The following is a 26752-nucleotide window of genomic DNA, read 5'->3' as shown; positions in this document are numbered from 1 at the left end:
CAGTCTGAAGCCATTAACTCATGAGAAGTATTCACCAGCATCAGCCTGAGATATTCTTCTTCCCACATCTCTTGTCCTTACAGTATCTTGTGATGCCCTAGCTGCAGTATCTGTTATATTTTGACACAACTGCTTGTGGGCTGCTTTAGAACGGAAGCAAATTTCCTGCTTGAGAAATACAGCACACATCTGTATCTTTCAGTTTTTGAAAAGCTGCTTATTCTGGACTAACAGAATAGAGAGAACTGCTCATCACAGCCTGGGGACAGGAATAAGTGGTAGAAATGGGTTGTGCTGATATTGCCAGGAAACTGAACTAGTATCAGCAACATACACTTTTTTTATATACTATATATATGTTTTATATACTCTCCTTTACAGCTAACCGGACTACTTAAAGTTCAGATTGTCTAGCTCATAGCTCTGGAAATCAGGTCATATTCCAAGGCATTTGTTGCTGAACGTGCAAGCCAGGGCTTCTGGGACATATCCGTGTCACGGACTTGGCAGGAACGCAACTGCACATGAAGGACTGGAGGGGTTGTCCTGGTGATGTGGTGAACTAATGCTTCTTACTGGTTAGTGCTGCCAACCGCTCACCTTGGAGCGGTTAGCTAACAATTTATGAACATGCTACTCTTATTTGTGTGTGTGGTTTTTTTTTTTTAAGACTAGCACTAGCTGAGGATTTGCCTACGAGCAGAGAATGTGAGGTATCAGCTCAGGCAATGCAGGCTCAGACCTGAGACTTGCGCAGGATGCATTCAAGGAGTCAAAGAAGGGATCAGGAAGCAGCCAAACCTGTGCCTATGACAGGAAGCTCCTGAAAAGTACATTTATACTTTACTAGGTGCGGTGCGAAGTAATTGGCTGGGAATGGACATAAATTAGATCTTGTGCTCAACTTTCCCAAGATTGGGCATATTTCCAACAGAATTCTGGCCAGAATATCTTAAGCTTTTTTCCCCCTGAATATAAATTTTCAGAAGTTCCATGATAGTGTATATCTCATCTCCTCCTTGCTGAGTTGTCAAAGATCTGTCACTGCTTTTGTGTTAAGTAGCTCCAATGTAATATCTGAATGTGAAGCAGCTTGATGAAGAGAGATTCCAAGAGAACTGGATCAATTCCTACCGCTAGAGGCAATGAACTACTTGTTTAATTCCAGGAAATATCTTATAAGATCCCAGACATAAGCTTTCTTGGCTATCCATAGCACAGGACTTAAACCCGATAACCATTATGTCAGAATTTAGGTTGTGTCTGTAGTGTGCACTCTGGAAACTTACATATCTTGGTCAACTCTCTCTCGAAGTTTTTTCAAGCTCTTTTGGGCTCCAGCTCTCAGGTTTTCCAGAATATTTTCAAAGTAATTGTTTTCACTGAAGTTTACCTAAAGAAACAGATATCCAAGCATATTAGTAAGCGTGCATGAAGAGGAATTCTTCATACCCCTGACTGTATAGTCTAAAAATATTTTGATTGCAAGGTATCACTTAATAGTTAGCTCTTTGCACTCATTTATTAAAGTGTTCAACACAATCAATTTTGTATGCTGTTGAGTCACTTGGAAATGTGAGTTTCACAGGTATAAGTATTCCAAGTGGCAAGAAAATAAGTGTAGGCTTTTACATTGAGGTACGCGCTGCATACTTACGTTGGCATATTCCTGATCTAGTTTTTCATTCTGATCTTCCAAAATATAATCTGGATAGCCAATTTGTTCTTTAATTGCCATTGCCTAGAAGAAAAGAGTTTAATGTTTCCTCTTAATTGTGGTTTTTGTTGGTGTGGGGTTTTTTTAAGTTTCAGTACGTATAATAGTTCAAATTCTTTATTGCTATTGTCCACCTGCTTGTGAGAAACTGGATGTAAATATTTAAAGACCATGTTCAAATGCACCCTATCACCTAGTGAGACTTTTCTTTTTCATATGGAAATACAGTCTTCCTCTCATCTCCTGGTGTGCAGCCATTACGGTAGACTTGCAGACCCTACAGCACCATCCAACAGGGCTCGGGCTTGACCCTCGTTTAGTAGCTTTTTTTTTCCCCTTGCTATTGGAACAGTGCTGAAGGTCCTAAAGTTAATGAAAAGTTTGAAAGGTTTTCTTTGGGGGATTGCATTGTATTCTGTTGTCATTCTAGTTAGTGCATTTGGTGCCATCTTCTCATTTGTAACATGGTTCACAAGACTCATTAAAGGAAATAAAAATGTATGGGAGCCAACAAAAATTAAGAAGAAAAGGACAATGTAATAGGAAAATGGGTAACAGGGTAGTGAACATCAAAGCTTTCTCCCTCTCATTTGTAGAAGAACTGGGAATAGTGATGCTACAAAACTGCGAAGATTTCATATTCATGATGGAACACTGAAATTCCTCATCTCTGACCTTCTCACGAGCTTTCTGTTTAGATGCCTCATCCATCCACTGTAACTCATCTAAAGTCTCGATGAACACTTCACGAATCTTATCTATTAAATCTCGGACCTAAAAGAGAGGTAATAAGAAATTTATCATTTATATGCTATTTTTCCCAGGCACGGCTAAGGAGGGGTGAAAAGCTTCCTACTGAAAGATGATATCCCCAAATTGTATGCTCTAAAACATGGCACTTGGCATTTAAAAGAGCATCATAACTGAGTTCTTATGCCTTCTGACTTTCGGCTGATGGATATCTTTACCAGACAAAATAGGTTAGGAGATCAGACAGAGGGGAATGGGCACTGTAGACATTGTGGATGTACGGTAGAATGAAGGGTAAACTACATACCATCCTCTTGCTCTCACCAGCAAATGTCTCCCTGACATACATTGCTCCCACTGCGTTCTCCATGTTGTTGTTGACGTAACTCACACACTCCCTCCAGCGTGCTTCTTCCAGTGTTGTCCCATAAAGTGCCTGCAATGCAAAACGCCGCAGGATTCATTCTGCCTACGCATCTCTCTTCTAAATCGTTACCTAAAGGGGAGGTTAACCTAAGACAGAGGTTTCCATTGTTGTGACTGCTGTTCTTAGATTTGTTTGGGGATTGTATTGACATTGATTTGGTGATTGCGGGACACATTTCCAGTACTATGCTCTACAGTCTCTTTAGGAACAGAGGAAGTACCTTCCTGTAGCTGGCCCGGGCATCCTTGAAACGCCGACTCAAGCTGCTGACTCGATCAATTACCAATCGCCAAATGAGGTAGTTCTGGATGGTGCTGTGGGGGAAAGCAAAGCTGAGTTTAATTCCCTGTAAAAAAGCAACACTAATGCAGACAGTCAGAGGGGATCTTACTTTTGAATGGAGGTCAGAAAGCAAATAACTGCTGCCAGTCATCAGTTTCACAGCATACAGGTGACTGTTCTTATTTAACGGGCTGGCTAACTGTAGGGGCATCCAGCCTGAGGATCTACTACCATGTCTGCTCAGGGATTAATTTCTTATTTTTTTTCTTCTAGAGTGTAACAAGAGCTAAACCTGTGACGTATTTTTTTTTCTTCCCATTTAACCTTTTCTGAGCGTGTGAGACGCCTAGTACCACAGTACTCTGGGACCATAGGACCTTAGAAGACATTACCCGTATCTTACAGAGAGGTGGTGTCCCCTTTCTCAGAGAAGCTCCAGCAGAATTACCAAGCAGGCCCAATAATTTTACATTTCCGCAATACGTTTGTGACTTTTGTCTCGGATATTGTCCAGTTTCTTTACCTTGCAGAGTACTTTGAGATAATTGCTTTCAGCTCTTGCAGATAGGGCATGCCATATACAACAACTTCTTCTTCTGGGTCAACCTGAACACTTACTGAAGACATAACACCTTGGATGAAGAAGGTCCAGTTAAATTCCTAGGCAGACAGAAAGACACACAACAATGCTGGGTGTTTAAGTGCCTTAGTAGCTGCCTGGACTTTCTACTCTCTATGGGATTGAATGTAGTTGTGGTGTTCAGTAGGAAAAAGCATTTTAAGAGACTCTGAAGACAAGATTAAGAATGGGAATCATTTTATAGCTCTCTTTGCACCACTGATAAATTCACAAAGCCGTTTCCAATTGGCATGGTGATAAAAGGAAGCCAGAAGTATTAGACTGGTCATTAAACACTTACGTTCAATGCAAACTTTTCCTGTAGCTCTCTTAAGGTCATCTTGTTGTACAACAAGGTTACATCGTGCCTTTCTTCTGCTGGGGTAGTTGCCTGAAGACATTCACAAGGTTATTACTAGGATCAACTGACATAAGTGTCAATGGCTGAAATTGCGTGCATGCATGTGCACATATGTACACTCAAACAATATGCAAATAAACAGTGTATTTTGAAAAAGAACGCTAATTTGATGGTGTCCAGTGCTGCTTTCTAAATTTCAGTACAGGAACTCAGCTCTCCCGCACCCTGATTCAGTAATACGTTGAGCCAAGCGGCTCCATCTGTCGTCTTCAGAATGGAAGATTAAGATCTTGAAGATTTTTAGGGTGCTGTAGACTCCTAATGATGTAAGGGAGCTAGCCCTGGGGTTATCACAGTGTACGTTTAGCAGAAGATAGATTACCCTGCGTTAGGAGACTTCCAAAAATAAATATGGTTATGACTAGAGCAGACACAGTAGCAGTGTGTACAGTAGCCATAACTATACACACAGAAGCTCTGGTTTCTGGTCTGCTCATGGCACAAGTCATCTTCCCCCTGCTTTCTTCTAGGCCATGAGTTTTCTGCTGTATTGAAAACTGCTGCACAAAACAGCAAGAGACTCTTCCCTTGCCCACCACCCTACACCCTGAGAAGGTCTTGATTTCTGTACTCACATTTGCAATCTCTGTTTCAAGCTCCATAACCTTTGCCATTTCCTCTTGGACAAAGGAATCATCTTTAGACATATTCTTGTCTTCCCGGATCATTTTGGCAATGGTGATCATGAACTGCAGGTAAGCTTCTCTCACCTGCAGACAAGAAACAGAACGCGTGTAGCGTTGTGAAGAAAAGGTTTGCTGTTTATCACTTCTCATCCAGCAAACTGTTTTTCTTATTCCAGCTTTACAGTGTGCTGCGAAAAAGTCTGGCCCAGGGGGTCACAGCCTCTGCCCTTGTCTCCAGTGCGACCCTCCCTGCTCCATTTTTCTCATCTGTTTTTCTACTGTAACAGATACTACTGCAATTCCTAGGACCTCAGGTCATCCTGGAACACCTTACGCTGCAGTTGCCAGTCTCAAAATACATAGTGAAAGCAACACTTTCTGCTTCCCTATGCAATCCAACTCTGGCGTCCTGGGTTAGAATTACTACTTGAGCAAAGAGAAAGCTTTGTGCTTTGAGTTACACTGTGGGAACAGTGACCCCTACTAGTCAAAATACCAGGGGAAACATGGAAGGCTTAAGTTCTCTGAAAGTAATACCATACATCTTCTAAACTCTGCTCTCGCTGTCTGAAATAAAAACTCTGTCTTGGATGGTTCCTGGTGATACCTTTGCTTTATTTCTAATAGGAGGGTACGTCTGTGATTTATGCCTCAAATGGTCCTTGGAAAGATATCTGGCTGCTGAGGGAGTACTGATCTCTGACATGGGAAAGCTTAATACTACCTATTTTTGCATAGTTTTGTTCCTCCACAGACCTTGGAAACCAGATAAATACAGTAACTGTTGTGAAATTGAGTCTGGGCACTTACATGATGATGATTTGTGTTTTTAGGCTGAACGCTGAGGCCTTAATCAGGCCAGACTCCCACTGGCCTCAGTAGGAGTTTTGCCAAAAGATGCTGGACTAAGCGCAGGGGGAGTTTGGGTCATCAGAGTTGGGTTCATTGTCTATGGGAAGTGAGCTGTTAAATAGCAAATAAAAAGGGGCTGTGTCTCCTCCTTATTCATGAAGATTAAAAACACAGCCTTAGCCCTTCTTCTTTATAGCTTCAAACTAAAACTGCATTAAGCAGTACTGGTTTTCTTTTGCTAATTTAGGATGGTCTATGTACCGTACCTGATTCTACCTCCTACAAGTCAATCTAAGTCTGACTTTCATGCAACAATGCATATATGTCCCTCTTTTTCTACTGTAACTGCCTCTACATATGTGAAACTTGCAGAACAGAATCCCAACTCTATCCGCAGTTCCCAACACAACTACGCGGAGATTGTTTTCTATCATGAGACAAATTAACAGAAATTGGCACTTTATAAAGGTGTCCAGAAGGTGTGGAAAAAATCTTGTAAAGTCTTCACAGGACAACATATACAAGAATAGAGTCAAATACACTGAAGTAAGAAGAAAACTAGTCTCACTGATGTTTTCATCTGCCCTTACAACCACTAGACAAAAGAGTCTAAAATGCTGATTGCTGTCTCTCTGTATTCCCTTCCGTTCCTGTTAGGAAAATTAGTTTGATGTTAGGCTGCAAGTCCTCTTTGTTAGTATAACATAATTGAGGAAAATAAAATGTACTAAAGCGGTGTTTTCACCTTGGAAAATTATCTGCCTATGTTTGTGACAGCTTTTTATGTATTTACAGACACCCTCACATTTTTGCTCTGAGCACTGGCAGAGAAAAGCAACTAGAAAATAATCTCTCACAATTTTCACGTAACTTTTGGGAAAGGGGGGGAGTAAGTGACAGCAGATTCTTACGAGCTGAGTAACTGTTCCATTAACACAGCTTTTGCTGCTCCATGGAAAACACTTTATTTTTTTTTAACTTTTTTCCCCTGAATGAACATGTGAAAAATCCTGAATATTTTGGTATTCAACAAAACACTTTGGGGTATTGTACGCTCATATATGACCCAGTATGAAAATTCTTCTCACATATGTAGAATTCATCTTTCCAGTACTTTGTAAAATAGTAGCCAGCACCAGTGACTTTAGAAGATGCAAGCAAATCCAAGATAATGTAAACCTATCCTTCAAAATTAGACTATTTTAAGCTATAAAACATGATGATTTTATTTTCCCACAACCTTCTCATCTGTGTGAATTGTCCAGTTCTGGGGAGGCTTGATACTTATACAGTCGTTCACTCCTTTTGTGAACTTTACAAAATTCTGGCATAATTAGGAAAAAATGTAGCAATGAATGTCACAGTCTAATTGTGATCATTACATAGCATGAAGATTCATATATTTGACTTTTCCAAGACACGAGGATAAGTAATGAAATTGTTCTAGTAGCACGTAGTAAATAAATTACCAGGAATACTTACTCTTTGATAGTTGCCCCCATTGAAGTAGTAATCCCTGGACGGCATTCCCAAACTTGGCTGGTCAATCTGAAGGAAACGATACACATTTCTTTAGTTAGTGACGAACAGGAATTGGTGTTGTCCAAAGGTATCCTTGAAAGGCAACACAAAATGCTGCATGTGCCACCCTTTCAGTGTTGGGATGACAATAGTACACTCTTACCAAAATATTAAAGAACTTTAGCTTTCTAGGAACTGGGGTGAGACAGAAGGCACAACTTTTGCCTCTGCATTTCCAGATATGGACAGGACGGATACTCAGTGTGGGTTATTAAGCAAAATCTTTCAGTAACCATCGAGATCTAAGAATAAATTGAAGCAACTTAGAAAAGAAGCTGCTTGACTTGAGGGCTAGACTTCATGCATAAGCATACGTGAAGTAACTCTGAAATATTATTTACATGTTTTAAAAACATTGTTTCCTGCTAGATATTAAACCTCACCATCATTTTGCAAGTCACAAGAATTTACAACCCTTAAATGCTGCAAATCAGCAAAGAGCTATTGATTTTTATTTCTTTAACTGAAACAATAATTATGCTAGTGTAAAATGTTTTCCAATATGACTTTGAGGCAGATCTGCCGGTTGGGGTATGGAACTGTTGCATACGTTTTACCAGTATTGTCCATACCCACTGACTCATGGAAAGCTAATCTGTATGCAGTGTAAATAACTACCTGTTATGACTCTGGCAAACTAATAATTCCCTGCAATTTTTTTCTTACATAAATGATGTGTCTGCTGGAATCCCGGTCATCGTTCCACACAAACATGTCAATGAGGACACGCTTGTTAAATCTGGAGTTCATTATGGAGAGTTTTTCTTCCATGCTCCAATTTGGCTCTGGAAGATAAAAGCGAAAATACACATTATTTATCAATATGTATCAGGACTGGTTAAGTTGTATAGTTTGTAAGCTTATTGATGAAATTGTTTAGAACCAGACTGGACGTGATATGACAATATTTGTACCGAACACTTTTAGACTGGCTAGAAATGGCCAGACTGTTCTTAGTGTCCTCATCTGTCTCAGTGATATAATGCAATCAATAAATGATTTATACATATATATCTATATGCAATTGTCTATGCATAATATAAATCACCATGCCTAGCTAGGCAGTTATGCTCCAAACCCTAATTAATATGCAAGCATTAGAACACAGCTATACTGGTTATATTGCTTTTGTTTTCATTATTCACGTTGGCCCTTTAGGTTTCCTACCTGTCTTAAAATGCACGCTGCTCACGAATGAGATCTTATATATGGGTATTAAATTGATACTATCTTATTTAATACAGATCACTGCATGCTAAATAGGGATGATGCCCTGACTTTTTTTATGAAGAAAAAGTTAAAACAGGGGCTCTAATACAATGACAGTAGCCTCCTTAGTGCAGTAAATAATTCTGCCTTAATGCTACTGAACTCTTTCAGGCACAGCGTTACCTTTGGTCTTATTCCAGTCTGCAGAAGCCACTGGCCAATCTCCAACCATCGTTAAGGCCTCTAGCAGAGGCAATGAATCTCGTTGCTCTATAAGACCTGGGAGAGGAAAAACAAATGCTATATTATTTTCATAGAAAAAAAATGAAGAAAAATGGGTAATGGGCCTAACAGTTCAAATCTGAAACTGAATTTGTCATAGCAGAAAATAAGAGATACCAGGAAATCACTTGTCTCCTACGTTAGTCTTCAGAAAAGTAACGAAAATAATTCTGTTGACTCCAGTACTGATTTTGGCTGAATGTGTGTGGAAGGGATGAGACAGGACGTGTTTTTGCATTCAGAAGGAACAGCTTTGCGTTGATACCAGAGGCAGATAACCAACATCCATCCTTTCCACATCCCAGAATGCCTTAAACTAGGGCATCTTCATCCATCTGAAGATTAGCTTTCCAGGCAAGGCCACGCAGATTAGACAGATATTGACTGGAGTTTTGCTCAAAAGTACACTGGTACTTTTGTGCATTTGGTGTAGAACAAGAGAATCAATGGAAGAAGAGACTTACTCTCATTCATGCATGACTTGTAAAGTATTTTAGCTTTCCGAAATGCTTCTCTGTCCCCTTGATCTGGAGTCTCCAGCACACCTGGGGAAGGAACCATGGCAGTGAGGTTTTTGCCCTCGGAGAGCTTTGATCTTTTCATAGAAATCATTGAGAATTCAGAGCTATGATAATACTTGTTACTGTAGGCTTCAATTACTGAGAAACTAGAGTGCTCTTTAAAGGAGCTATTAATGGAAAAAGTGTCAGGAAGAAGGACACGCATACAGCTTGTCCTGCTCCCTTTGAAGTTAGTACCAAATCACCTGTGGCTAATTTTTTAGTGGGAACAGGATGTTCCCACAAAATGGATGTAGTAAGAGATGTAGAGATTAAAGGACTAGAATAAAAAAAATCACAATCAACGCTTCTGGAAGTTTATTCCTCTGTGCAGTAAATAACATCTGAAACTGAACACAAGTGCGTAACCAAGGATATAGTAGCCACATTCCTACCTTTTAGGATGATCTCTAGCTCATCTCTCAGGATGTCAAAAATGCTGTATCTGGAGCTAGTTTCTGGGATAACGTGCCGGTTCAGCCAGCCCCCACAGGCGTACCGGTAGAAATCCTTGCAAGGGTCAGCTGTTGGGTCCATATTCTGAATTATTCTAGCAGCTGGGTATCAAAAAATTGGAGAGTTGAATTCCACAGATTGCCCAGTAATCTCTGGGAATACCAAAGACTGGCAAGAAGGCACCTTGCTTATGCTGCTTGTAGTGGATAACACTCATTCTTGTGTTGTTGTGACTCAAAGGATCCTATTTTCTGCTTAAAAATGCAAGGAAACATTTGACAGCAGACACTTGCAGTGTAATTGTACTGTTTTCCAGGGGAAGCCTCTGAATGGCAGAGTAATTCTCCCACTGCCCAGTGCCCTGCCTGGGGCCCCGGCTCAGGCACCTACCTGTGGGCTCAGTGTCTCCAGGGGACAACTGGGAACGTCTGTGCTGGAGCCTTACCTCTCTTGATGGCATATAATGGAGTGTACAAGTAGATGCCAAAAATAAGAAGGTAAATAGCCCCATGTGTAGAATGCATTCTCTTGGAGAGAGAATTTGGTCTAAGGGGATTCTTACTATAGATACAGACTGTGTTGGTCAATCCACACCTCGTTGCTCAGGCTTGAGCCAGAGAACTGTTGACCATGCTGGCAATTTTCCTGTACTAATTCCTTTTGAATGATACCCCTGGTGACAAATGAAGTATACAATGGAGAAGTAAGAATAGGGGTTTTTCCTCAGTGTTTACACATGGAACTGTATTTCAGGACTCCTGTACTTGCTGCCTTTTGGCAGTAATAGCCATGTGTATCTAGCCCAAGGGGAAACGTCATTCTTTTTCAACTTCTTCAGTCTTAAAGCTTGAACTATTGTTTATTCAGGTTTGGTAGAAATAATAACATGTGAAACATCATCTCTGCAATAATCATTCACAGTAACAATCGTTACCTGCTGTAACACATCCAGGCGTGGTACATACGTTGCCTGAATTGGTGCCGAAGTGAGAGCCTGCGGGGAGAGGAGTAAGAGAGCAGATAGAATTAGTTGTTTTGGAAAGAAATTGCTACCAATGTCACTCGCCAGCAGCCCAGCCTCAGTGACAGCTCTCTTCAGTTTTAGAGAAGTAAGTGAATATTAGTGCCAGCGAAAGATACCAAATGACAACTGTGAAGATTTATGAAGAAAATTTATTGGAAGAGTCTTGACAGTGAGTTTTAACTCTTCTGGAAGGAGAATAAGACCAGTTTTTGTTTTAGTTTTTTCTTTATTGTACATGTCAGCTGCCTCTGCAGTCTTTCTGACACATACTGAAAGTATGGGATCCCTTTCTAGACAATCTGCTGAGATGCTCTGAGTACCTGAGCTCTTTCATGAACTTAAAAGTCACTGTCATTGAAAGCTTTAAACGGGGCAAAAAGCCCATAGCTGGATTACTGCTTTCACACTGTTTTGAGCCACAAAGATCAAATTTAAGAAAAGATTCCCTAAGTGTGTGCGTGTGTCTGTGGGGGAAGATGGGTAACAGACCTGTGCTTGGTCAAAATTTCAGATATGGCCTCTAGGGTTACTCCCTGCTGCGCAGCAGAGAGGTTGCTCCCTCATCAGTAATGGTTAGGGCTGATGAAGTAGTGTATAACGAAGGAGACTGGACCTATGCTCAAGGCTGAGTTCTCTCTTTGAGATGACCCTGGAAAAGTCCAGAGAAGTCATTATCAGGCATCGCAGGACTCCAGGCAGCAGATCTGAGTAAGTGTAGGACAAGCTGTGCGAGGAGCCGACGGGTATCGGCTGTCTGGGTTGTGACATGAGCACACCTCTCCAGTAAAATAGGAGTTTTGTTCCATTAAGACCTTGGCTCAGTCCTGCTGCTCGCTTTCCTCAGTCACCTGAAAGCAACCAAACTTAGGAATTCTGGGGACCTCCATTACTTGCTGGTTTCAGCCCACAGAGAAGGAGGGGTGAGTGATGTGACAAGGAATTTGAGAGGGGATACAGGCAATGAAACCTTAGCAGAAGCATTTTACGGTGACTTCTAAAATAGAAGAATTTGATGTGTGCCTCTACATGAGGAAATGGGACTGTATGCTCGTCCCAGCAGAAGCTGGAAAGTTTTACTCTTGGCTATTAATTTTCTGTGCACTTCTAATGCATTGGTGGTAAGCAGAAACTGAAATGGGAACAGTCTCTAACCCTTATGGCTTAGTGGAACTCAGCTGGGAGTTTGACAGCGACTACAGAGGGTCTTGGTGGAACTCTGCTAGGAGTTTGACAGCAACTACAGAGGGTCTTGGTGGGAATTCACAGCCGTAAATTCTGCTGCGGACTTACACTGAAGCCTTTGTGCATGAACGCATAATTTTTTTATGCTGAGTGCTAAAGTGAAGGTGTTCGTGATGCTGGTCAAGTCACCCTCCTCTGTGCTCTTCAGTGTGGAACTGGAATGGGAGGTATCTAAGCACCCCAGCCTGATGCGTGGCCTTGGCCCTGGGTACAAGAAAATTAATTTTGCTGTTTTATTTTCCTACTTGTGAAAATGGACTCACTTAGTATCTACTTATGTTGAATAGGCGCTACTTGGTTCCACATGGAAAACAAAAATGTGACACCCTTACTTTCCAACAGGATTAGACATGCTTTTAAACTTTTTTTTATGGATGCTTACACTATGATGTTTGCAGAAAAGAGTTAGTAAAAAAAATTCCTTGCAATGAAAACAAGTGTTTTATATGAGAGCAAACAAGATTACAGTAATTCAGATAGAAATAAAACAGTAGGGAAGAAAAGAAGGCTTTGAAGTTCATCAGTGGAAGCAACATAAAAAGCCCCCACTGTGATTGGGAACGTAACATTCAGGGTTCAGCCGCATGCTGTCGTGCTGCGTGGGAGTGGATCTGCATTAGAATAACTGCATGCCTTATTATGGCTTAATGTCTAGCAATCTGAACACGGGATGCGCAAAATACGTGTAACAATGGGAAGCTTCACATAGAGGGGTTTAGCGCTTTTATTTGATGAAGCTAAGCCCCATTTCCAGAGTTTCCTAAACTCTCGAATAATTAAAAAAACCACCAACAACCAAAGCTTGAAAAAAAACCCCTAAAATCCCAGGGTATTTCCAGGTTTCTTTGGGGAAAAGAAACTAGTAGTTCCGAGGCACATGGAAATCTTCCATAAAGTAGAAATAGCGATGGGCAAGGTGAGAAAGAGATAACTGTGCTAGAAGTATGCTGTATTTCTCTCACTATTTTTCAGGGACTAGGCGAGACTCAAATGAAACCTTCCTTTTTTTTTTTTTTTTTTCTAATCAAAGCTTCTCTTTTTAATATAACCTGACAATGTCTAACTTCAGCTTCCAGAACCCAACCGCTTTCAACAAGATTCTAACTTCACACAGTCAAAAGCCCTTGTGATTGTGAAAATGTAATTGAGCTGTATAAGCAGGGAAGCCAAATCCGTTCCGAGACCTTGGCTGCACGCTCAGGGCTCTGAAACTCAGAGAATTACAAATGGCTGGTGAGGGGCGCTCAGTTTACTTCTAAAAGTGGCTCCTTTGTTTTTCTATCAATTATCTCTTTTATGCCTCAGTACTGTTCCTGACAAAGGACCAAGCCAACCTGCCTCTGTACGAGATATGACCAACACTGCCCTGTTTCACTCCACAATGTATTTGTTGGGTCTTTGCTCACTTGACTGAGGCTCTGTCTGCTGCACCTCCTGAACTTCAAATAACTAGACACAACTGTAAAATGCACCTTCTAAAGTCTCAGCTAGACAACTCTATGTGCTTCATTTTCTGGAACTGTTTTGCTAAAAACAACTGCCCAAGCTTTCAGTATAAATATAGGTATATATTCATATTTTCTTCCCAGATTAAATATTACTGACAGGTTGAGCTATAATGATATAGAGACCCGTGCTTTGGCATGCATGGACAAAGACTGCTGCAAGTACAGATGTGGGAGGGACAACTCGGGTTAATATTCTACAAAGCCTAAAAGTTGAAACAAACCAAATGTCTAGCAGGATTTAGATGGATGTGATGGGAAACTTCTGAATGTAAAATCATACGTGGGACATGGGCTCATGTTTGACAATAATGTAAGGCATGAAGATGATGATGTGTAGAAGAAAATTGGCACAGATTGTTCAGCTCTGGATCCCATGTTCCCCCTGCTGCATAGAAAGCAAAGACATCAGTGGAGGGGTTTGTGGGGAATCAGTTCTTGTCTCTTCTATCAACCCTTACCTCCCACTTGTCTTCCCCCACAGCCAAGTTCATCTAGGATCTAGCTTCTTACAACATTTTTTTTTTCTCTTATAAAATTAATCACTCCACTTTACTACCTCTTTCTTCTGAGATACCCTTCCCAGGGTACAACTTTTAGAGCTATCAAAGAGGAAGGTTAAGAGAACAGAAAAGGGCCAGAAAGATTTCACCACTGGAACTGCTTTGTGCAGTACTAAGTTCCGTTATGGCTCGCCAAATTCAGGACCTCTGCAGTATCGCCCTTGCATTTACTTAATTGAGAAAGTCATACTCTCACTCTGTTGATAGTCTTGTAAGTAGAGAAGAACCACTGAACCCTCTGCAGACTGAAGGCTTTCCTCACTTGCAGTTTGATCGAGCACCATCAGAGAATTGATAAGGGAAGGTAAGCTTTAACGGAGCTAAATAAAATGACCATAGCTGTGGCACTACTCCAGATGGAAGAAAATGAGGGGAAATAAGTACTCCAGACACTACTTCAGAGGTCAACTGCTCCCCTGAAAAATGCCAGAGCTGGGACGTGATTCAGACCCCACTGGATTCACTGTAGACAATTCTATTATCTTAAATTGACTTTAAAAGAAGGCACTGAAGAGTATTGCATTTACTGGTCAGCAGCAGGATATAAAAATAAGTTCTGAGACCTGTAAAGCAGTGTAGTCTTCTCCAGCAGTTCATCTTTTGAATTACAATTATTTTAAAAGACAAGTTGCTTTTCACAGCCGTATTAAGTTCCTTTTTAGGCAACAAAAGCAAAGCAAATCATTCTGTACAGTTTCCGAAGCAAACAGTTTGTGTTTAGTGTTTTCTCACTGTGCGTTTGGAGGACAACAGATGGCTGGGGATGGCACACATGGAAACAATTAGCTCCACAGTTGTCATCAGGCAGTCAAGTGTGAGCTTTACCTTTCAGCACCTTATCTACTTCTCACACGGATTCATCTGCAGAAGCGCCGTCAGCACTGCAGACTGCCTTTGTTGCTGTTATAACAGTGAATTGTTTGCAACAAGTAATGTAATTGCCAAATTTAGCTCTTCTTCCTCTGAGAGGGCTGCCTATACCAGATGTCAGTGTCTTCAAATGGACTCCATAACACGAGCATTTGGTTCTTATTCCATCTTTCTTATGATTTCTTACCTATAGTCTGTCTATAAGCACGGCTGAGACAGAATTTCCTGTGAGAATCAGTAAATGGAGTATTTGCCTACTTCTGCAGCTCTGTATGGGCCTGTACTTCACATCATGCGTTACATTCGCACAGCTCCGTCCGAGTAGAAGCGAGAAGAGTCTTGCCACCCAAATGTCATTTCATCATGACTTTTGTGTTACTGCCACTTATTTAAATTCTCCATCTCCTTTGAATAGATGCCTCATTAATGAACATTCACAAAGTCAAAGAATGAGTAGGCGTCGGTCTAGGAGACAAGCCAGACCTCAGCCACAACCTTTTCTCAGTGTCCCAGTGACCAGTTTAGATATCGCCTCTAGGCAGCAGGTTCTTGCGAATCTATTATTCAAGTGCACATTAATTGCATTCGCAGCACAGGAAATGCTGGACCACAACATCGCTTTTTGAAATCCACTCCCAGAACAAGGTGCTGCTTAGTCCAAGAGTTGTATTTCTCTTTGTTTACTTGTTTGTAGCCTGCCTAGCAGTCTGTGTAATAGATGTGACTAGTGACAACCTGCGGGGATGCAGACGCAAAAAAAAGTATCTGCAAATCTTGCTTGTGAGAAACCCTACAAACTCAGAAGCTAAAAAGTGGATAAAATATCAATTAAACTAATAACATGACTTTTGAGTAGTCAGGACCAGCAGTTAGGTGAGAATGTAAGCTGTTTGTAAGTTGGCTGGAGAAGTCACTGACTGTGACTTGATGTGTCAGCTACAGTAAGTGTTGAAATGTTCTTCAGACCGTAACCTTTCCAACGAGTGATGAGATTTGGAGTTTAGTAAATATTTGTAGAACATAGCTGAGCGAGAGCTGTGAAAAGGCTGCAAAGATGTATGTGTGGGTGTGATGGAAAGATTGAGAGCATGGTGTATTCAGATTCAAAACCGAATGATTTCAGTTCTGTCTGCCTCCCTTTCTATGATCACCCAAATATTGCTCTGCTATTCTTACTATATTTTCCCCTAGGTTATTTAGACAAGGTTTTATGGGTACGAAAACTTTTTTGGATGTCAAAAATGACCAAACTGCTTCTAGAGCTATACAACTGCATTGCTGTGAGAGCTTCAGTGTTTTTGTTGTCTGGCTATAAAAATCAGTCAGTATGAACATACATTACATGCATCATTGCTATAGCCAGAGCCCTGCTTCAGGCACCACAATGCTCTTCTGCAAGCTGTATAGAACAAAAATATACTCCCTGAACCACAAAACATATGCCTTCCTATATAAAAAAAAACAAAACAGAGAACATAAGGCAAGACAGGTAATCCTTTTAATTTTCCATTAGCTAAATAGAATTATTTTGCAGAAGCCTGTCTGGGTAGAGTCAGTCTGATAAAGGACATACAAAGATGAAGTGCTGAATCTGCTCTTAGTAAACAATCCAGCATCCCATACACATCCCAAAATTAACATCTGAGTGAAATTAAAGAATCCCAAGGATAACATTCTTGGTTCTATCACAAGAATGCTGCTGCTCAGTTACATTTTTTTTTTTCTCCTGTTGCTGTGTAGGATTTATATTTATGTTGCACAGCTTTGAGCAATATGCCCTTTTCACTTGCTAAGTCTGATACAGACTTCAGCCTTTTGCCTGGGTATGAGCCTAGATGTAACACTGAAACAGAACCAAGTGGAGTGTTTGCATGAAATTTTCAAGCCAAAAAACGTTCCTGCTCTGCAGGAACATTCACTGGTTGCACTGAAGAGCTCTTGCTTTCTCAGTGTTAGACCCAAAGAGTGCACAGATGCACTCATCTCAAAGATGGTGTAAAGTTCCTGCTGATCAATTCCTACCTGTGAATTCCTTAAAGGTTGTGGCTACTCTAAGGCATGACCAGGTTGTGGTGTCTCCTGTTGCAGTAGTTCAACCATGTACACTTAAATGTAAACTAGGAGAGGGCGAAGCTGGCTCTAGGTCGGTGCTGAAAACACCCCTCCAAGGCAGGAGCAAACAGCGGGGAGCAGCTGCACGCGGTGCAGGACGAGCAGCTCATCAGCTCTGCCATCGCTTTGCACTCATGTTTTGCTCAGGAATGTCTGAATCTGCGAAACATTCCCTGTGAAAGTTTAATTGCTGATACGAGCCTGCAAAATATTTAGATTTTGGAACTGCTTTCTCACAGATAAGCCTTTCATCCAAAAAAAATGTAACAGCACTTGCTTTACGTGCACACTCTTCCTGTGGATTTGGATGCAACACCAACACTTGGGCAAATATTATTAATACCTGAATTCTGATGTGCCAAGAAGCAAGATGTAGAGCAGACTTCTGAAATCCGTTATGCATGCAAGCAACAAAATTCTGCAAAGCTCAATATTCTGATCCAGAAACACCTACTCTAGGACCTAGCTCTAGGGATTTTTTTCCTCCTGTCTCCTGAGCTGATAGAATAAATGTAAGCAACTTTCTGATGAGTATTATGAACACCAAATACGCAGAAACTTCATCTAACGCTGGAACAAATGCTGGTGCCATTCAATTGCTGGTAGCAAAAGGAGTAAACAATAAAAAGGGTTTTCTCATGAATTTTTCCTCAGAATTGTGCAGTGTTGTACTTACAAGTGAGAGCAGCTCACTGCAGGCAGGGGATGCAGAGACAATGTAAGGAGGAAACAATGCCTTGCTTTTTAAATAGCCAGTTTTGCTATTCATACTTCTCAGGTTTATTCCCTGGTGTTTCAACAAAGCCCTGAATCCAAGAGGCATTCATGGAAATGACAAACGTGAGGCAGGTGCTGCTACTAATCATGGTGATTGCTTCACAGGATTTTTAAGTAGGATGTTGCATTTGGTGTGCTAGTGGAAAAACTTAGTTTTGAGAGTAAGCGTGTTCTGCAGTTAACATTTAGGCAAAGCACCTCAAAGTGATACGCCTCGCCGTCAGGTTCCTGGCATGACATCTGCATTAAAGTCACCGAACCAAATCTCACCTAGAAATCAAATTGCTCCCTTTCCTCAGCAGCACATTGGCTTTTTTTTTTTTTTAAAAAAGCTTTCACATCATAATAAGTAATCTCCCCTTTAGATCTGCTAAGCAGCTGTTGCTTTATAACTCCCAGTAATAATGAATTCTGACTCAGGTTTCTGTAAAATAAGGAAATGTCAAGCCTTACACAGACACACCTTCCCCTCTAAAATAGTGCAACACTTTTTTTTTTTTACCTTTTTCAAAACGATCCTGAAATCAATAAAATGCATAGAATTAATTGAAAACATAGAATCTTACATTACATATTTAAAAATTAAATAAAATCCAACTTAATCCTCTCTATGCATGAGCTTGGAACGAGGCAGGTGTAGCCAAGTCCCTCGCAGAGGTGACCTCATGGTCTCCCTGTATTTTTCTTTTCATTTAGCTCTGCAAAAAGACTTGTATGTTATTTGCAGAGGGAAGAGAAGAATTATTCACAGGTTCCTTACCTCGGCTGCTGGCATACAGGATCACCAGGGCGACCACTGCACAAGTCATGAGAAGCAGCAAGACAGCCAGACCGATTGCCACAAAGCTCCAGGATTTCTTCCCAGATTTTGTTGATTTTTCCACAATATCCATTTGACTTTCTGATTTCCCCATTATTGTAACTCTAAATTGAGGAGGGGAGGGTAAGAAAGAATTAACAGCACAGCTAAATCAATATAGGGATAAATGCATGACAAATCAGGGAGAAAAAGGAAGGAAAATAAAAGCAAAGAGAAAGAAAACTTCCAAATTATTACATGTATTTGTCCATTTGATTGTCCACAGACTTGCCAACCTCATTCTCCATCTCCTGTGCCCACCAGACTGCCTGCACTGGGGGTGTGCTGCTGGGGGCTGTTCTGAACTACACTACCCCAGGCTCTCGGCGGTGCCGTGTCGTAACTTCAGGAGCCCGCTTTGGGAAGTATGGAAAAGTCTCATGACCAGGTTGGGCAACTCCTTTCTCCCAAACAGGGAAGGAGGGGAAAAACTGCCTCCTTCCACTCCCCACTTTGAAAGCGTCTTGCTATTTTGAAGAATTTTCCTCTGTGGCTGCGAGTAGGTCTGCAGAGCTCTGTTAACACCAGTAGAATCCAAAAAGAGATCCTCCTTCCAGGTGCGAGTGCCTTTGAGCTGTGTCTGCTCCCTCCTCAGCAGAGATGAAGGGTTTGGGAAGTAGAAGGCTCCTAGAACACGTGCCAGCTCCTAGGTCTGCAGGAGTTTGTGACCTCTGGCTTCTCTGTCTTCTCCGAGCCATGCTCAAACTTGGGAGCTCAGCTGTGTGCGGTTCCCAGCTCCAGGCGAATGCTCCTGAGCAGCAGGAGGAGGAGGAGGAGGGGTTGCAGCACGGCAGCAGACAGGGCTGGGCGCTCGCAGCCTGGAAGCCGCACAGGCTCCGCGCTGCCGCAGCTCCTCCGAAGTTTCCTCCAGCTTTCCTGAAATCTGCCGCCAGTTTGTTTGGCTGCCGCACTCGCAGAAGGAGAGTGAAGTCAGAGGTGTAAACCCTTTGAAAGCCGCCAGCTCTGAGAGTGCTGGCAGCTTTTGGGTGCAATATATAGGAACAGCTTCTTGTTTGAAAACACACTGTTTTATAGCTTGTTGCAGGGTAGGCACAGAGTTCTTTTATGCTACTGCTTGGAAATCTATCTGGTAACAACTGAGAAAGGCAGTAAAAGCAAGGGCAGGATAGGCATGTGATTTCCCTTGTCTTTTTTTTTATTCTTCTTTTCCAGAACTGACTTTAGAATGAGGGAGAAGCAGGTTGGTGGTTGGTTTTATTTTTTTCCCTTCTGGTTTATTGAGCTAGTGTAACTCCCTGCCAAAATTCACACTATATAAATTTTAAGGTTGGTACCTCTCTCGACTTGAGCGCTTCACCAGCACTCCAAGTTTTGAGTGTGCTCAGGAGGAAGTGCTGAGGGCAGAGCAGGGATTTCTTTGCAGTGGTCCCATTTACAGGGAACGCACACAGAGAGTGTTCCAAGAATGTGAACGCAGACCTGTTTCCCTGAATGGGGTAGGAAACAATGAAGGCCAGTTCCTTCTGGCAGGAGTCTCAGACTCCTCTTCCAGGCAGTATTTTGCCTCAAAACCCCTATGAGAATTTGCCTGTTTTCTCAGAGTGATGTTATCTTAGGCTTCTGTGAACTGTGAAGGCAGCTATTCTCATCCCACCATCTGAAGAAGAATATGAGAACACAAGGATCTGAAAGAAATGGATGCACTTGCAGATCCTGGGTGTCCATATGTGAAAACTAGCTACAGACGGGAAGGTTGCTTATAAGGACAAAGCTACACGTTTAATGATGAGTTAAGCCATCTCTTATTTCTGTTTGCCAGAAGTTCTACAGCTAGCAAAAGATTGGTTTCCAGTGTATGTGAATCTCCCTTATTGCTGAACAGTTTTATTGTTACCGTACAATGTTTCTGGCTCTGAGGAAGGTCTACCTCGTTAAGGTCCATAATATTGCAATAGACAAGTGCCTCACAGGATTTAATGTAGTTATTCTTGTAAAATGGCAATAAGATACTGAAGGGCATTCTTATGCCCGTTTCACAGGTGGAGAATGAAGATGCCAAGAATCTAAGGGCTTTATTCCTTCTGCTTTCTGTGCATGCCTACTGTAGCCACCGTGACCACCATGGTCTCCGAGGCTAGGAGTGCTGCGAGTGATTTGGGCTGCCTGCTACTCGGGGTGCGGACCCTCGCCCCCATGTAACCAACAGACAGACGACTTATAAAGTCCTAAGTAACATCTGTAATAAATGATTCGAACGGGGCCTCAGGCAACTTAACTGAGGTCATACATGAGCACTGAGGATGCAGATCTCTCTTATGTCCCCAGAAAACTCATAGATTCCCTCAAAAAGCATTAACCTAATAATAAAGAAAATACTTTTTTCCTTTTTAAGTTTTGGGAGGAAGTGGGAACTATATCAAGAATCTCTTCCTGTATCTTTAATGGCTTCACTTCCTTGTAAAGCTGAGGAAAAGGTGTACCCTTTCCAATAGGAAGTACAAGGAGCTCTGGATGGAGCAATGGCTTTGGCTTGCGTTGGCTAAAGGTTATGTTAGGCCCATCTGAATGTTAAGCTGGAAAGTCAATAGTGACAAGTATTTTGTATTTCTTTGACTCTTGCAGTTTACCTCTGAAATAAACTGCTTAGCATTTGTAATGAAAATACTTCCACTGGCAGTTCTCAGGCAGGTATCAGTGACAAAGGGGTTAGGTAGTGCTGAGCCTGTTTTGGGTTACAGAGTGTCAGAAAAGCGAGAAAATGGATTAGTAAGTTTATTGTGTTCCTTCAGGTCCTATTTCAAATGACTTCTTTGCCTGTTTTTCTACACTAAATCAGCATTTGGGTGAGCAATAGCAGTGCGGAGCCCAAAGCAGTCATCCAGAATTTTGCAGTTGTTGCAGAGAAGTAAAGGAAGTGTCTGAATATCAAGAGCATTTCTTATTGGGAAACGTTTTTTATCCTCTTAAGATTAAAATTTGCACCGATTGGCAAACACAGCATATAATTTAAGTGTCTTGTTCAGGCAAGTGTAACCAAGTCAATTGGAAGGCAATAGGAAGCGCCTGACGTCGAGGCAGAGCCAGTGCAGGCTCTGAATACGGTCAGAACAGCCCATAGGCTTCGGAGCAATAGTTGCAGCTAATGAATATCCCATCATGTGTCCTTTCAGACAATTAAATGATACAGAATACACAGAAAGCAGATAATAAAATCCTATGTGCTGGACCTAAAGAAGCTGAAATTCGTTGTTTTCTTAAGGTATTGGTGAAATAAACGACTGAGCACTCTTGCTGATTAAAATAGACCAGGAAAATTTGATATGGACATTCCTGAAGGGAATCCTTTCGTACCTTTGAACTCGGAAGGAAATAGTTTTTCTGCTACTTTTTGCATCTATTGGCAAATTCCCCCCTAAGGAGCAGCAAGCAGAGCTAATATTAAAGGCAGTCAAGGGAGCGATAATTATGTACGTCAGAGCAGAATTATGGCTTAGTACAGGTGCGCTGAGGAAGGAAGACCTGAATGTTTTGTAAAGGACTTTTATGAGTGTGAAAGGATCTTGTGACATGATGCGTTTCTGGTCCGTGACATGAGCTATAAAATACACAATGACAGACAGAGATGGCAATACTAGACAGTGTGATTTTGATTTAAGAATAACATATCTTGCTTTTATTAGATGGTTTCTCTTCTTGATGGGAAATCTGGTAATAAGTATTTAAGTTGCTGTGCTATAAGAAAGTTAAAAAAACCAAAACCAACCCCACAAACTCACAAAGGTGCTCCTCTTCTGTATGAGGAGAAGCACCAGCAACTGTAAAGGACATATTTACAGAATCATTAATTTTGATTGTCTTGAGCAACTTTGTGTGGTCACTGAAATAGAGCAATCTGTTATTTTGACAGTTCTCCACTAGTGCAGTGAGGTCCCTGTTCTGTTCGTTGCTTCTACGAGGGAAGATCTATTTTGGTTTCCAACACAGTCTCACTATCACCTTGTAGCCTTTTAGGACAAAGGAGATCTAAGGATGCACGGTGGGAGTGGTTTTTTTTTACTATTTCTTTTTTATTTCCTAAATCTCATATTTGGCTAATTATTCTTAATATTTTTTTCTTTCTGCAGTGCCTTTCAACCAGCAATTGCTAAAAGAATTTCAGTTCTTTTATCACCTGATGCAGAAACTGAGGCACAGGGAAGTGTTGCGACTTGTCAAAGTTACAATGGCAGCCACTGCCTGCAGCGATTTTCTCGTGCTAGTCTTTCATCTGCTGGTCTAGTTCACAATCCATTAGACCCTTATTTTACAAACTAGCTTAAAAAGCCGAATCTCTATTTGCAATAATGTGAAGGTGAACACTGATCTGGGGATTTCTTCTTCCAGAAACTGAGAAAGAGTAGGGGTTTTCAGCTATTGGAAAACCTGCTCTTTCCCCAAAGCAATTTAGACACAAAACGTGCAAAGCGACAAGGCATTTGTTGTTTGTATTGGGTTACTTTGAAAGGATTTTTCCCTTTTTGCTTGCTTTGTAACTAGAGGAGGTTCTTCTGCTACTGGGATTTGGATTTGTAAAGAGCTTGCAATGGCAGGGCCGCAGTTTTTAAAAAGCCTCAAATCATAGATTTTTACGTGTGGATCCTGGAGGGGTGGGGAGTGAGTAGTCCCCTCTGGCTGACTGTCTCCTTTTAGGATGTTTTTACAGTGAACTTTAAGACCCCACGTACGACTCTTTATTAAAGAAGTGCTCCCTCAGGCATATGGCACCCCAGACTGCACAGAACTATTGTGGCTCTGGTAAAGAGAGAGGGAGCTGGTCGGGAGGTTTTATGCAATGCTTTTCTTCTTGGGAAAGTCTTTCAAGGCTGGGAGGAATTTATGGCCACAGAGCTTCAGTCCTGAACTGCAAATAGTCCAGCTGGTGCCTCACTTGCCTGTGAAACTGTACTTGATTCAGGGCTGGGAATATTTTTGTTTTCATATTTCCCTTGGAGAATCTGGAATAACCATGGCTATACTTGGGACGCTGTGCTGGGAGAAGATAGTATTCAAGGATACTGCTGTCTTTCTCAGAACTTTGGTTTTGCTATGTCTTAGTTGCCTACAACGTCAAACTAGCCTTCAACTCTTCATTTAGAAGGAACTGAATCTAAAGATAAAAATTGTGAAGGGTTGTGCATTTTTTTTCTTTGCATATGTTTGCTTGACCATCGGTTATGGTACCTCAAAAACTCTGGATTTGGATTATATGAGAATATATTACTTAATTCGTGATTATACAAGAATATGTTACCTAATTTAGTTTCCTGCCACCCTGAGGTTTTGCACAGTCTTCCCTCAATGCTGACTGTGACCTTCTCCCAAAAACTTATTCCGGTTGCACTAAGACAATTTCTTGTGTTTAGTATTCAAGCAACTGAATGTGCTGGGTCATCTGAATAGATGTTCTAACGGTTGCTGCTCTCTGTATACCCCGAGAAAATCAGGGACTGCACGAACAATAGGGTAGTTATTTCCCAGCCAGTGCTCTGAGGTTCTCCTGCAGGTATTAAACAGCTACATCAAATGTATAAACAACTCAGTGTCCTAAAGCAATCAAAACCTAATAGGATGTGGTGCTGTCATCATTTTTAGTATTACGTGTCTTAAGTATTGTTACCATGGAAACAAGGTCTCCATCTCTATCTGTTACACATTGCGTCTCCTTGTAAATTGATCCATACTAAGATGTGAGAGAAAATCACATACCTCTGGATGCCAAGGTTTTGTACTTTGCCCTGAATACTTTGCCCATGCAAAAAGTCACTTATAAATCTTGATTTTTAGGCAATCACCCAAAGCCTTTAGCGTGATGTGGGTACACAACTTCTGTCATGAAATCACCTCTGTACAAGGTGGTTAACCAATCAGTTTCATACTTTTTTGTCCTACATGTCTGCTTTTTCCTTTCTGATTTCTTTCTGAGCCCTCTCTTCTTTCAGTAGAGGAAAATGCAGTAATGTGGGCTGTTGTGTTCTATTTAACTTATTAGAGTTTTAGGACTGTGTGACACCTTAATTCTAGTGGGGTCACAAGAAAGGATGTAAATGAATGTGTTAATAGGCAAAGCACATGCTTATGTTACCTTGCATTGCAACTTTTCATTTCACTTCAATTCTGTTGCTTTGAATTTTGCTACTGATGGATCACAAATATTTCACACTCAGATGGATCAGTTAAGAACGGATTTTTTTTAAACATGTGAAATCTTTGGTTTTTCCCTTTCAGTCAGTTTTGTTCACCGTTTATAATCCAGCAGCTGTATCTATCCCCATGTGCCGGTAGAAGTGCAATAGCAGATGTGAAGTCACTTGCATGTGAAATATTTAGCATTTCTTCTTTAGTGCAGATTAAAAATTACCACTTCCCATGCGTGTGTAAGAGAGGCAGGGAAATGGAGAGTAGTTTCAAAACTCTTTGAAGAGACTGCTTAAAAGCTCTTTTGTAGCTTACCTCTTTGTCTTTAGTACAACAAAGAACCACAAGTCTAGAAAGATCACATAATAGATCAAAATTGCTAATTTCTGTTGTGACCTGAGTTTCAACGCTCAGGTTACACAGATACAAAGATAAATTTCTTCTGTGTATGTGAATTAATCTAAATAGGAAAGCTCACCTGAACCAAAATTTATAATTCCTGTCTAAAACTGTCAGTTTTACTATCAACATCAGTAGTTTTGTTTAGTAAGCAAAAGAGTATGCGCTATTCCAGTACTGTCGAATGTTAGTAAATGTCTTCATTAACCTCAGTCTAAGCAGTTGCTTTCTGAAGAGTGAAAGGAGTATTTAAGGATCTGTGATAGAAATAAGGCTAGTGTACCCTTTTACCTTAAATACAGAAGACAATCTGGAGCTACAGAGTGACATTAAAAAAACAACCAACCAAACAGCCTGGCCCCCAGGAAATCAGCGCAATGAACGACTCCAGGACAATGACTGGACACTACCCTTTGATTTATCGTAGCAGGGATGCAGACTACAGAGCATAACTCATTGTGCTCAAAAATAATGGGCTTGTCTTTGAAAGCCAGTGTAACCCTGTCATCTGTCAATTAGCATAAAAAAAATAATCGGTACTCAAATATCATCTCATAGCTAGTTGGCTGCTAGATGTGTGTAGTATAAATAACTCCTCATAGATAGACATCTGAAACAGATCAGAATGGGGAAAACCTTGAAGTTTAGATGACATTTCAAAACTCTTCCCACACCCTCCTTTTAGAGATAATGATCTTTTGAACATCATCAGAAGAAAAAAATATCAGACACTAGTGGTATCAGGTATAAAAGGTATGCAGTGATTTCTGCAATGAATTTCTACATGCGTGCACTTTGCACAGAGAAGCAGGTAAAAATGTGAAGTTGTCTTACCTCTGTCTTGTGGAGACTGTTTTTCAGCTGCAGAGGTCAGGTGGCTTGTGGAGTCTCTGGGATGCAACTGGCAGGTCTACATTTCCTGGCAGTCAGAAACAGATGCATGTTCTTATTATAAGCACTGATGTCTCGAACGGGCTCTCCCCAATAATGGTCTTGCAAAGTACCGTGCCTGCATCTCCCCCTCTCTTTCCCTTGTACGTTCACTGTCACACACAGGTGGCTTAGAATGCCCAATGAATTAAATGCTCTACTCAGAGACTTGGCAGGGAGAATTAACCCTTTCCACCATATATGAAATTGCTTGATTTTTATATCCAGACTGGAAAATAGATTCTGCAGTAGGCACAAGCAGTGCCGTCCTTAAGTGGACAAGATGATTTCCTAGCTTGTTAGCATTTAGAAAGGTCTCTCCTATTACAGTAATTCATTCTTAGGAAAGTTCTCATTTTACATGACATGCTTTACATCTTTACCAAGAGATTTTTCAAGTATCTATAGCAGGAAGACTTCTTCTGGAAGGCAGCGTTTCATTTTCCATACACTTAATTTCAGTACAGTGATGAATATTGCAATTACAGTTTTAATGACATGTTTTAAAATTATATGCGCATGACTTAAAAGGTATATTTTTGCATTATTTTGCT

General features: G+C 41.1%; 1 protein-coding gene across 2 annotated transcripts in view; it reads right to left on the bottom strand.

Annotated features, from left to right (window-relative positions):
* Positions 1-26752, bottom strand: part of MMEL1 (membrane metalloendopeptidase like 1) — a 38971-nt gene that overhangs the window by 11737 nt on the left and 482 nt on the right. Inside the window, exons 2-17 of one of the 2 annotated variants that reach the window (XM_063353600.1) lie at positions 26103-26187; positions 18636-18799; positions 10717-10776; positions 9722-9883; positions 9231-9311; positions 8668-8763; positions 7942-8060; positions 7177-7242; positions 4792-4926; positions 4097-4186; positions 3700-3836; positions 3115-3208; positions 2775-2903; positions 2393-2491; positions 1658-1741; positions 1290-1393 (exon numbers count right to left, since the gene is read on the bottom strand). In XM_063353600.1, coding sequence (XP_063209670.1) covers positions 1290-1393; positions 1658-1741; positions 2393-2491; positions 2775-2903; positions 3115-3208; positions 3700-3836; positions 4097-4186; positions 4792-4926; positions 7177-7242; positions 7942-8060; positions 8668-8763; positions 9231-9311; positions 9722-9883; positions 10717-10776; positions 18636-18789 — 1610 coding nt within the window. In that variant the 5' untranslated portion in view covers positions 18790-18799; positions 26103-26187. Of the gene's footprint in view, positions 1-1289; positions 1394-1657; positions 1742-2392; positions 2492-2774; positions 2904-3114; positions 3209-3699; positions 3837-4096; positions 4187-4791; positions 4927-7176; positions 7243-7941; positions 8061-8667; positions 8764-9230; positions 9312-9721; positions 9884-10716; positions 10777-18635; positions 18800-18932; positions 19495-26102; positions 26188-26752 lie in introns of those variants that run through there. The other variant, XM_063353599.1, reaches the window with a different exon arrangement.

This window comes from Chroicocephalus ridibundus, chromosome 16 (genome assembly GCF_963924245.1).
Source record: "Chroicocephalus ridibundus chromosome 16, bChrRid1.1, whole genome shotgun sequence".
NCBI classification, from domain to species: Eukaryota; Metazoa; Chordata; class Aves; order Charadriiformes; family Laridae; genus Chroicocephalus; species Chroicocephalus ridibundus.
This window is presented reverse-complemented; position numbering and strand designations above follow the sequence as displayed.